The 11,714-nt window shown below is 32.6% G+C and overlaps 1 protein-coding gene across 5 annotated transcripts; it reads left to right on the plus strand.

Moving 5' to 3' along the window:
* Positions 1 to 3,351: 3,351 nt before the first annotated feature.
* On the plus strand, positions 3,352 to 11,216 carry LOC106768451 (protein MEI2-like 1). 5 transcript variants are annotated; one of them, XM_014653622.2, is made up of 15 exons: positions 3,352 to 3,850; positions 4,626 to 4,729; positions 4,902 to 4,953; positions 5,882 to 6,163; positions 6,317 to 6,723; positions 6,827 to 6,985; positions 7,181 to 7,297; positions 7,392 to 7,528; positions 7,832 to 7,914; positions 7,998 to 8,402; positions 8,905 to 9,538; positions 9,937 to 10,021; positions 10,103 to 10,171; positions 10,277 to 10,456; positions 10,541 to 11,216. In XM_014653622.2, the coding sequence occupies exons 2-15, from the start codon at positions 4,652 to 4,654 to the stop codon at positions 10,685 to 10,687; spliced, it is 2,835 nt and encodes a 944-aa protein (XP_014509108.1). In that variant the 5' UTR covers positions 3,352 to 3,850; positions 4,626 to 4,651; the 3' UTR covers positions 10,688 to 11,216. The 5 variants fall into 5 exon arrangements, with proteins under 5 accessions (XP_014509108.1, XP_014509107.1, XP_014509106.1 ...); XM_014653621.2 differs by having other exon boundaries at positions 3,353 to 3,850; positions 4,562 to 4,729; positions 7,992 to 8,402; XM_014653620.2 differs by having other exon boundaries at positions 3,353 to 3,850; positions 7,992 to 8,402.
* The last annotated feature ends 498 nt before the right edge of the window (positions 11,217 to 11,714 follow it).

An 11,714-nucleotide genomic window follows, 5' to 3' on the forward strand; every position in this document is an offset into this window, starting at 1 on the left:
AAATTACACATACTATCATCATCGTCGTCATTATTATTATTATTATTATTATTATTATTATTATTATTATTATTATTATTATTAATTTAACTATATATTTAATTTATTTTGTCATCTTATATAGTTGTTCAGAAATTATAATAAATGTGAAATTTTGCGATAATATAAAAATTATTAAGTTAATGAAAATAATAAATAAATTATTTTACTTTGATGGAAAATATATTTTTTAATATCTTAAAATAAATAAGTGAAGACACCAGGTAAAATAAATAAAATATAATAATTAAATAATAAAACTCAATCAAAACTATAATTTTTAATACTTAATAAATNATTTTTCTTTTTAATAAAAACTCATTTAAAAATATTAAAATTTATAAAGAAAAAGATTATTAAACTTAAAAATAATAATGAAAGAAATATAAAAAGATCAATAGAATATTTTTCTTAAACTTTACGTGTATATATTATTTTGGAAAGATGATGCTTCAAATTTTACATCATACTCACTGTATAAAGTACTATTATGATAAATGACTATTCGCTAGTATAACTATTCAGCGGGAGCGTTTGTAAATATTATTCTTAATTATTAATATATTTATATCTAAGTTAATTGTACCATAATATAAGATTAAATTGTATATTATTTATAGGGAAACGTGTTTTCCAACTTCAGAAAACAATGCAATTACCGTAATGAATAGGAAGCATTGGTAAGCACGAGTCATAGAAAACACTGTCGAAAAATTAGAAGTCCTGCCTTAAGGTAAACACAATAATAAGAACTCTCTTGTTATAGTTTTTAAAAAGAGTTTTAATATAAACTTGTAAATATGTTTTTGTCAGAAAATTTGAGAACAAAAGAGTCATAAAACCTCTCAAAAAATTAATACATCTTTGTCTTTTTTTATATAAAGGTTAACAATTATAATTTAATTATTAATCGTTAACATTTCAATTTTAACAAATGTTAAAATGAGTAATTATAAGATTAATAAATAAAATGAATTATTTTGAAATATAAATATACGGTATTAATATAGGTATCAAAACTAACTAACTATAATAATAAAATATATCTAAAATAATTAAAAAAAATATTAGATGACAAGAAAAAAACACTTTTTAATATTTTTGTCTTTCAGTAGAGATATTTTGATACTTATTTTTCATTTTCTCTCACTAATAAGATGATCATCTAAAAGAAACAAACATACATACAAGAAACAACAAAATAAGTTAATGTACAAAAGAGTTTTCATCAAACAACTATAAATACATTATTATACATCACTCATTCATAAAAACAATCATACATATATATAAAGACTCATTTTAGACTTAATTATCTAAATACAAACATTGTGAAAATCTCGTGAGGTTTTACACTTATAATGACTTTTATTGCCTTGCAAAGTCACGGTTAATACGTTTTATTCCACCACACACAAGGTTAATCCATAATATCATTTACCAAGGGAAAGTCCGTGGATTATGACCTACTAGGTCTTTCACCACACACCTCATTCTACTATACTTGAACTCAAATGATTATTAGAGCGATATAATAATCTCTAACATTTGAACTCTCGCATCAATGTGTATACTAACAAAACCACAACTAATCATCCTTAAATTAGTACCAACCATTTTCAGACTAAGTTCATAGATCAACAATTATTTTAACATTCACAAAATCATACATAAATAAACATAATACTACTTTTAAACATACTTAGAGTCCAATGTAAATTCATTCCAAATAGTCAAAGAATAAGATAATTCAAACATAAAAATTAATGTTCATAGCGTCAAACCTCTTGAAAAAAAAGGTGGCACTTACAGTCATGTTGCTTAGTGTTGTTCATCTCGCAAAAATGTGCGTTTAATGACACTTTTTTGCGCCCAACATCCTAAAGTTAAAATACTACAAACCTGCCGTACAAGGACGACGTTCGCGACACCTTGGCGTCGCTTAAGATCGAACCATTCATAAAATTGAGTACTTAGCATCACTCAAGGCCAAACCATTCATAAAGCTGGGTATTCAGCATCACTTTGCCAATGCTCTACGCTATCCTATTTGCAAAACAGCCTGAAGTCATTCAATTCACCATACAATTATTCAAATGAATATTTTTTTTCTTAGTGAATTAGTTTAAAACAATTTTAAATATGAAAACTTGCACCACTTGATCAATTACTCAGATTATGACTCTTTTAAACACACAAAATCAAATCCAAAGCAAAAAAATCACGAATCAAACCACAAATTCCATTTCATTAAAATTCATCATACAATTTAATTATGTCATATAAAAGTCTAAACACATTTCAATAAATCATACTCATCATAGTAATTAATCATCCAGTCAATTCACCATACAATCATACAATCAAATTTTTTAAGGTAATTTATAACTTTAAGAACAATGCAATTAGCTTTATTTGCCTAACCAACAACTCACAAGACCCTAATGAGCGGAACTCCTACTAACATATATGATAGTTTATTTACACATATAAACATCACAATAATGATCAAGACATACCGTTATGATCAACAAAGATTTATATAAATGATTAAAATGACGTATGCGAGTGAAAAATGCTCACATACAACATATAACAGAAAAAACCAATAGAAAAAGCTAAAACTCAACTCATACAAATTAAGAACTGATAAATTCAAATTCAAAAACTTATTACAAATATGAATATTATGATATCTAGTCTTAATAACAAAGAAAAATAACTATTACAAAGAAATCAAATAATTCTATAAAAATAAATTATAAAGATATGATATAATTTGTAACAAAAACTATTTATATCAATTTTTTTATTAAAATAATTGAGTTTTATTATTTTAAAAATGACTATCACTTTAAAATTTAATCTTTTTAGGTTTTTACAATTACAATTTTTGGAAAATAATAAAGTTGAGTAATAAACATCCAGATTCCAAAACCTAAATGATTGATAATAATTCTATGTATAGAAGAGTGTTGAGATATATGGTTATATACAAAGCTTGAAAAAATGAGAAAACGAAGGAAAAAGTGAGGTTTGGTACGAAATGAAAGTAATTTTAAAAAGTTTATGGAAGAAGAAAAGAATAGAATAAAAATTTACAAAGAAATTAGAATACATAGGATAAGTGTCTAATTTGTAACATTTGTTTTCAGCAAAAGTTGTGTCATGTGCGGTCTTTAATTTTCACTTTATTTTCAAACCGAAAAATACACGCAGAACACGACCAGCGCGTATTTAGTATTTATTATTGATTCTTACATATTTTCTTTTTTAATTTCTTTGATTTATTTTAATTAAAGCCAACTAACACACTTTTCCTCTCTCTTTCCTTCTTTTCCTTTTTTTTTTTCTGTCACAAGTCTCTAAAACTCTCTTCTTGGGTTGTCTGATTTTCTCTGAACCACACAGCGTCACCGGCGAGCTTAATCTCGCCGGAAATTTGCCCTATGTTGGCCGGAATACCCTAATTTTTCGATTTGAGCTCTGAATTCTGATTCTGTTTCCCTTTTTTCCACTGTTTTGGGTCTTTGGAAACAACCAGGAATAACAAAAAATATTTTTTTTTCTTCGCTTTATTCTGAGTTAGATTGCAGGGAAAGCAATGCAGAGAGGGGAGATGAGATTTTTGAAAAAAAATCACGAGATCCCCTGTTTCTGAATTCTTCATATTTTAGACCTCCTGCAAGATTCATTTTTTTCCCTTTTTTCTCTCTCCTTTAAAAAGTGTCGTATGAGAAGGTAGTTGGATTCCGTGAGGTGGATTTTGGAGTTTTTATTTTTGTGCTGGAGAGTTGGTGTTTGAATTGAGGTAAGATTTCTTTCTTGCTTGGAATATTATAATCTGTGTATTTTTCTTTTTCTAAATAGCAATTTTGGAATTATCTCATGGTGTTTATTACTTTGGTGTTATGAGCTGTCTAAGTTCATCATCACCTATTCATCCGTCGAAAAATTGAGTTTTTGCACTTGATCTGTTCATGTTCAAGGTTTTTCCTGTAAAATTCCCTTACGAAGGTGGAAACTTGAAAACTTAAGCTTGATTGCGGTTTTCTTTTCGTTTGTTTTTGGTTGGTTTCTTAAAGGGAAAGTGACAGTTGTTATTTATGCGGAGTTGAATGGGAGTTTTCATAATTTCTATGCATGTTTTTGTTTCAATTTCCTGCATTTTCTTAGCAGCCAAAATGGTTCGATTGTGTTAGGTATCTGGTAGGTAAGCTACGAGTTTTCTTCTTTCCCCCCACTAAATACCCTTTCCGGTGGTCTTTAGTCGAAGATACAACTATTTGTTCATTGATCTCGTTGGCATAGTTTAATTAGCTGGTTCTCTCCCCCACTTATTTCTTATAATAATCAATAACTTAATATCACTTAAATGTTCCGATTTTTACAACAAGTTTTTGTTTTTGTTTTTGGGTGGGGGGTTCAGCATCAGTTGTTTTGATTAGAGTGCCATGCTCACTGTTATCTGCACTCTCACTTGTCAAGCAAATGACCTTAAAAGTTATTTTGAATGTATAAGGATGAGTATAGTTCAAGGAAACTAGCAAGCGGATACTTTTTCAACAATACTACTCCTTTTTCAGTTTCTTGGGACTCAGGCTGCAGTAGGATGCCTTTTCAAATCATGGATCGCAGGGGCGTTTCTGCTTCATCCCACTTTTTTGAAGACGTTTCCTTCCGTTCTGAGGTATTTATTGTCATTTTAGTTTCTTGTGAACTGTTAAAATGTGACCCAACAATTTAATGATCATCAGATCTGTAATATCCCACTTTTTAAAAAATGTTATTTATCTTCTCTCTGACCTTCAATGCTATTGCCTTTATGAATCGTTGGTTTTCTAAACTTGTTTTTTGGGCAGAGGAATGTTGGATTACGGAAACCGATATCCATTAATGATCCTTACCCACAAGGTGAGGACCGATCAATCCTTTATTTGTTCAAAAGCAGTTCTAGATGTTGTAGTACTGGTTTGACCTCAAATACCCTCATTAATAACCCAAGATTTCTACCTAAAGAATATTTATTATTTTGACATTTAATGAACTATTCAGAATTGATTTGTCGCTTTTGTTTGATTTTAGGATAACTTTTCTTTATCTGTGTGTTTCTGTATTCTTTATAGGATAGCTCGGATCTCAATTCTGAAATGTGTTAATACATTTCCATTTTAGGGCTTTTTAGCCAATGTTTCTTTCCCTTCTGTTTTTTACATCTTGTTAATGTTTGGGTGCTCATGGACAAGTGATTAGCAATGTAAACTAGCAATTGATTATCCTTTTATGGTGCTTAATTGATTATACTTGAGCATTTTGGTATATTTTAGTCAATTTTCCTCACTTTTTTTCTTTGAACAATATGTAAATGTTTGGTTGCACCAGAATCTGATATAATGATCATCAGTTATCGATCAATATAGTATAGCACTTTAAAATTTTAACGAGTGATCAATGTCAAGCCATAAACTATTTTTCCTGGTTGAGGTAATTGGTTCACACCTAATTGCTGCAATTTTTACCGAAATAAGGAATGCATTAGTCTACAACTAAGTTCATGCAACATTGTTATTTGAGGCATTGCTTTTAGCTGAAAAAATAAGGGTAGTTTCATGAAGATAAATACTGCTTTCTGCTGCATTGGAACTCATAATGTGCTTTTGATATAGATATTATCTGTGTGATTTCGTGGATTTCATCTTATTGTGCTAATTTAGAAGGCTGTAGTATCCCCTCGACTTTTTTGTGTTTGTCATACGTGTATGCCAAATACAGTATTTTTTTTATCTGCAAAACACAGTAGTAGATTTTGGATAAGTAAGTTTTTCTGTTTTCTTTTTATCAGGAAGCAATGGAATGGTAGCATCACCAGGAAGCATTTTGAACAGTACACCACCCCTTGATGTAAATGCAAAAGCTGGCTTGCTGATGTCCCAGGCTAATCTACCTGGGGATAGTATAGATTCCAAGGAATCATTGAATTATCGCCCCAAATCATTCTCTGATGCATCTCTGCAGTCGGCATCTACCTCTTATGGCTTAACTGGGAACAAGATTGTGAGCAATGCTGGCCCCTGTGAAAGTAGTTTATTCTCGAGCTCCATGTCTGAAATATTTAGCCGAAAGTGTAAGTATTTGTTTCATGCCTCCTGCATGGATGTATGATGGGTACTAATGTCTTTTCATCTGTCTATTGACTTTTTTTATGTTATGTTTTTCTGATTTTACTTTAACTAAATTGATATCCTATTTGTCTGCTTATTTGCTTATCTTGGTGCAGTACGGTTATTTGGAAATGATGTTCAGTCTGATAGGACTATTGCTGCTGGTTTCCCGGAGGAACCATGTAAATCTCTTAAAGAAATGGAGGCTGACACTATAGGGAATCTCCTTCCTGATGAAGATGATCTGTTTTCTGGTGTTGTTGACGAGTTAGGATGCAGTTCTCATGCCAAAACAATTGATGATTTTGAAGATTTTGATCTGTTTAGCAGTGGTGGAGGTATGGAGATGGAAGGAGACGAACATTTAAGTTCAGGAAAAATAATGAATGGTCTTGATGGAGATTATGGTTTCTTTGGAGCTTTTAAAGGAAAACTTCCTTTTGGTGAACAGCCTTCTAGAACACTTTTTGTTAGAAACATTAATAGCAACGTTGAAGACTCTGAGCTAAAGGATCTCTTTGAGGTGCGTCTACTTTCTTGTTTGCTGCATTATCTTAGATTTTTCTGGAAGCATTTCATACCATTATTCATAAAAGGTGATTGAACTATTGTCTTTGTTCTAACAGCAATATGGAGATATCCGAACCATTTATACAGCCTGTAAGCATCGTGGGTTTGTAATGATTTCTTATCATGATCTAAGGGCAGCACAAAATGCAATGCAAGCACTTCAAAATAGGCCATTGAGGTCTAGGAAACTTGATATACATTATTCAATTCCTAAGGTATAATATTAATAACTTATCCTATTTGCATAATTCTATTTCCTTTTCTGTTATTAGAATAAAATTGGTTGTTATTGTTGTTCCTATCATGTTAGCTGTTAGTATTACAACTATGTGCCTTGCCGTTTCAGTTGCTTTGTAAGCCTACCTTTTATATTTTGGTTATAGATGTATTTTAACTTGAAGACATGTTAGGTCAATGCACCAGAGAAGGATATTGGCCATGGTACGCTGATGCTATCTGGACTTGATTCATCTGTTTTAAATGATGAGCTTAAAAAGATTTTTGGATTTTATGGAGAAATTAAAGAAGTAAGTTGTTCATGGTTGGTTTCCCCCTGTTTTAGTTGCTTGTGGTATTCGAAGATAATGCAAGTTTACTTACATATTTTGTCCTTAATTTCAGATCTATGAATATCCAGAAATGAATCATCACAAATTTATTGAGTTTTATGATGTCCGAGCTGCCGAATCTGCTCTTCGTGCTTTGAATAAGATTGACATTGCTGGGAAGCAGATCAAGCTTGAACCTGGCCACCCTAGGTTTGAAACTTGCTGGCTATACCGCTTTTTTCTTTTTCATTTTGTTGATTTAATTTCTTCTCTAATTTGTAGTAGCTTATGTGACTTTTCCTTTATTTTGTGTCTGCCTACATAATGATATCGTGCAGATGATTTTAATTTGGATATGCATGTCTACTTGTATAATCTTTGATTACTGCCATTTTTCAATTGACTTTTACGGTTAATGCAATGTAAAGCTTTTATAGATACCTGGATGCAAAAGTAGTTCCGCTAAGAAATTATTTTCTTTAGTTAACAACCATGGTAACTTTGCTTTTGTAGTTTGATGCACCAGTCACATAAGGGCCAAGATGAGCGAGATCTGGGTCAGAGTATTATGGACAGTTTACCATTAAGACCAAAGGGTAAGATTTTATATGCCTTACAATTTCTTTTTTCTTAGGAAGCAATTCTTCTTGGTCTCACTAGACATCATTTACAGCAACAGGGTCTTCTGGAGTAATTGGATCTGGGGTCTTGGAAAATGGATATAATCAGAGGTTTCAATCTGCAGTGCGACAACCTATTAATGCATTTATGGATAATTCATTCATTAATGTGAACAACACTAGTATTCACAACACTGTGAGAGGGGCATCTGCTGGAAAGGTGTCTGGAGTTTCTGAGTCTAATGGCTATATCGATGCAATGAAATTTGCATCTAGTTCAAGATTTCATCCTCATTCCTTACCTGAGTACCGTGATAGTTTAGCTAATGGTAGTCCTTATAACTTTTCTAGCACCATTAGCAACTTGGCTAACAATATAGGTGCTGGAGCTGCAGAAGCCTCTGATGGCAGGCATATTCAGGGAATGGGCTCAACTGGGAACATAGCAGAATTTAACGCGGGAGGTTAGTGCATCGTATGTTTATGTGCTAAGAGCTTTATGTATAATTTTTCCTTTCTGTGCAACAGTTTTTGAAATGATTATTGTCCATAGAAAATTGTTACAGGAAGTGGCTAAATCACTGCAGAGGTTAAGATTGTTTATTTGAAAAGCATCCTAGCAATTTAAAACATTACAATAATGAATTGGGTGCTAAGGATCTCACACATTCCCTTTGTTTTTTTAATAACCCCTAAAATCTTGTTTCATTTTTGGAAATACCCCAAAAATATTAATCAATTACTACATATCAAACTATTGGTTTGAATGAGTTTTGAGTTGCCTGACTATCCATGATTAAGAATTCCAAATTAAATATGGATCATCTCCAGTTCCGCTCTATTGCCAATTTCAGAGTAACTAGATCTAGGCAACTGTAAGCAGAACAGAGCAAATTCGTAATGTGAATTTAACAGTTTTACATTTAAATCCTGATGTGACATTGTTGGTTTATTTTGGCTCATTAGGAAATGGCATACGCCCACATGGACTTTATCATATGTGGAACAGCTCCAATTTGCAACAACAACCTTCATCGAATAATGTGCTTTGGCAGAAATCACCATCATTTGTTAATGATGCTTGTTCTCCAAACCTTCCACAGATGTCAAGCTTTGCTAGAACACCACCACATTTGCTGAGAACACCACATATGATGGACCACCATGTTGGATCGGCACCAGTTGTTACAGCCTCACCCTGGGAAAGGCCAAATTCTTATTTGGGAGGGTCCCCTGATGCTTCTGGTTTTCGCTTGGGCTCTCTAGGGAGTGGAGGTTTTCATGGTTCCTGGCAATTGCATCCCCTGGATTTTCCTTCTCACAATGTGTTTTCTCACGTTGGTGGGAATGGCACTGAACTGACATCCACTGCAGGGCAGAACTCTCCTAAGCAGTTATCTCATGTTTTCCCTGCAAGGCATCCCATGTCTTCAATGTCAAAATTTGATACTACCAATGACCGAATGAGAAACCTTTATCACCGTAGAAACGAATCAAGCACCAACAATGTTGACAAGAAGCAATACGAGCTTGATCTAGCTCGTATATTGCGGGGGGAAGACAGCCGAACTACCCTTATGATAAAAAATATTCCTAACAAGTATGTTGATTGTCACCACAGCTTATCTAACTTCTTTTTGCTTATTTGTTTTTTCTTCAACTGAATATTGTACTGGTAAAACTGTTAGTTTCCCTAAAGACATTATTTTATTTTTATAGATTACTTTAAGATTTAGCAAATGTTGACATAGAAAGATGTTTTACATTTAATGATTTATCCAGGCTGGCAGATGAGCATTTGGCAATTGCCCTTTTCTTTTGAAGTCTTAGTTCTTTCTTGCTAATGTTTCCACAGACACATTTATGCATGTCTGCTCATTTGACATGTTCTTTTTATCTTGATCAATCGGATTTTAGAGACAGTAAAGAATTCATACTCTCTTGAATCAGTCTCTTGATTTGACCTGCTTCTGGTTTTATTTGATGTTGGTTTGGTAGGTATACTTCAAAAATGCTTCTTGCTGCAATAGATGAGCAATGTAAGGGAACTTACGATTTCCTGTATTTACCGATTGATTTCAAGGTAAGTATATTTGGTTGATTGGTTTCCTTTTGAGAAGAAATAGTGACCGAGGTTTCTAATTTGATTCTAAAATGGCTGCAGAACAAATGTAATGTTGGCTATGCATTCATAAACATGATTGATCCTGGTCAAATTATCCCTTTCCATCAGGTTATTTGGATGTTTTTATGTATGATTAGTTTGAGTTATATGTCTATGAACCAAGAACTTTGAGTCTCTTGTGTTTAATAGAACTAAAGAAGAAATGTTTTGCAGGCTTTTGATGGGAAAAAATGGGAGAAGTTTAACAGTGAAAAAGTAGCCTCACTGGCATATGCCCGAATTCAAGGAAAAGCTTCTCTCATTGCTCATTTCCAGAACTCAAGCCTGATGAACGAAGACAAGCGATGCCGACCTATCCTCTTCCATACTGATGGCCCAAATGCCGGTGATCCGGTAAATCAAGCTTGTTCATTTAGGGGGACTCTTGATATCTGATTCTTCTGCTGATAAAACTGATCAATCCTTTTGTGAGTGCAGGAACCTTTCCCCATGGGTGCTAACATCAGACTGCGGGCCGGAAAATCTCGCATCGGCGGCGGCGAGGAGAATCGAAGCCAAGGGAGTCCTTCAGCTCTGGCAAGTGGAGAAGAGTGTGGTAATGGGATAGACACTTCAAAAAACTAACCGATTTAGCCTTCCTTGGGCACTAACTCTTAAACATTACACCATTATGTCATGCCATGCCAACCCCAAAGTCTGTATATTGACATTTTCTTTTCATGAGAGAGAGCCAGGAATGAAAAGGGCTCACAATTTTTTTGCCTATAGAGGAGCCTTGAACACAAGTTTCTGAGGCTAAGGTACATAACCAGAATGAAGTAACTCATTATTGTAGTAACTTTCCTTATTTCCCTGAATTTTTCCATCATGGAGTCCTTCTATCTTCTCACAACATAGAGAAGCTCAAAATTTTTGTTAGCTGTCAAAGGACAATGTCACCATTTGCATTGAGCTCCCTTCATAATTCTGGGGTGCAACTTCAAGGGGCTTTAATTGCAGATTTTGTTGTTCATATGTATTTTTTTTTTTTCCTTTTTATTTTATGACTGTGGGGCGCTTGTGCCCTTATGGGATCAGTTTTTGTCTATAAAAAGGTTAATGTCGAGGAACATCTTTATCATTTTGGAATTCGGATATTGTTATTTTTGTTGCATTTGCAATCTCTAAGATTCCGACCACTGTTTTGTTTCTCAGCCGCCAATAGTGCTAACTCTGTTGGCACTTATTCTTTGTTTCAAGATAAAGAAAAAAAAAATAGTTTTCTTTTTCTTAAAGTAATCACAAAATAAATTCAAACATAGTCTTGCTTTAAAAAATTCTTTCCTCGTAACGCTTGGGACAATTTTAATATTTTCTATTCATAGATTTGCAGATCAAATTCTAAACAAAGAGGAATTAAAGATGCGTTGAGAAATGATAATACCAGATGCTTTCAATCAAATTCATAACTCATTATATTAAAATATTTTATAGAAAACTAATTCAACTATAAAGTATCATTTTCAAAAATAAAACAAAAATTCATACATTTATTTTCTTTTTACTCGTTCTTAAATGTAGAAAACGTTATGTAACCACAATTCACATTTTTTCATAACTTTATCAAAACTATCCATCCAATGTAGAATCATACTTACTAAAACAATTTTTT

This window comes from Vigna radiata, chromosome 7, assembly GCF_000741045.1.
Source record: "Vigna radiata var. radiata cultivar VC1973A chromosome 7, Vradiata_ver6, whole genome shotgun sequence".
Lineage (NCBI taxonomy): Eukaryota > Viridiplantae > Streptophyta > Magnoliopsida > Fabales > Fabaceae > Vigna > Vigna radiata.

What these genes read in the sequence shown, in the direction of transcription:
- LOC106768451 (XM_014653621.2), top strand. Translation starts at nt 4,652, where the DNA reads ATGCCTTTTCAAATCATGGATCGCAGGGGCGTTTCTGCTTCATCCCAC. An exon ending in TACATTATTCAATTCCTAAG is followed by an intron (nt 6,986 to 7,180) that starts GTATAATATTAA and finishes AAGACATGTTAG; the next exon opens with GTCAATGCACCAGAGAAGGA. An exon ending in GCCCAAATGCCGGTGATCCG is followed by an intron (nt 10,457 to 10,540) that starts GTAAATCAAGCT and finishes TTGTGAGTGCAG; the next exon opens with GAACCTTTCCCCATGGGTGC.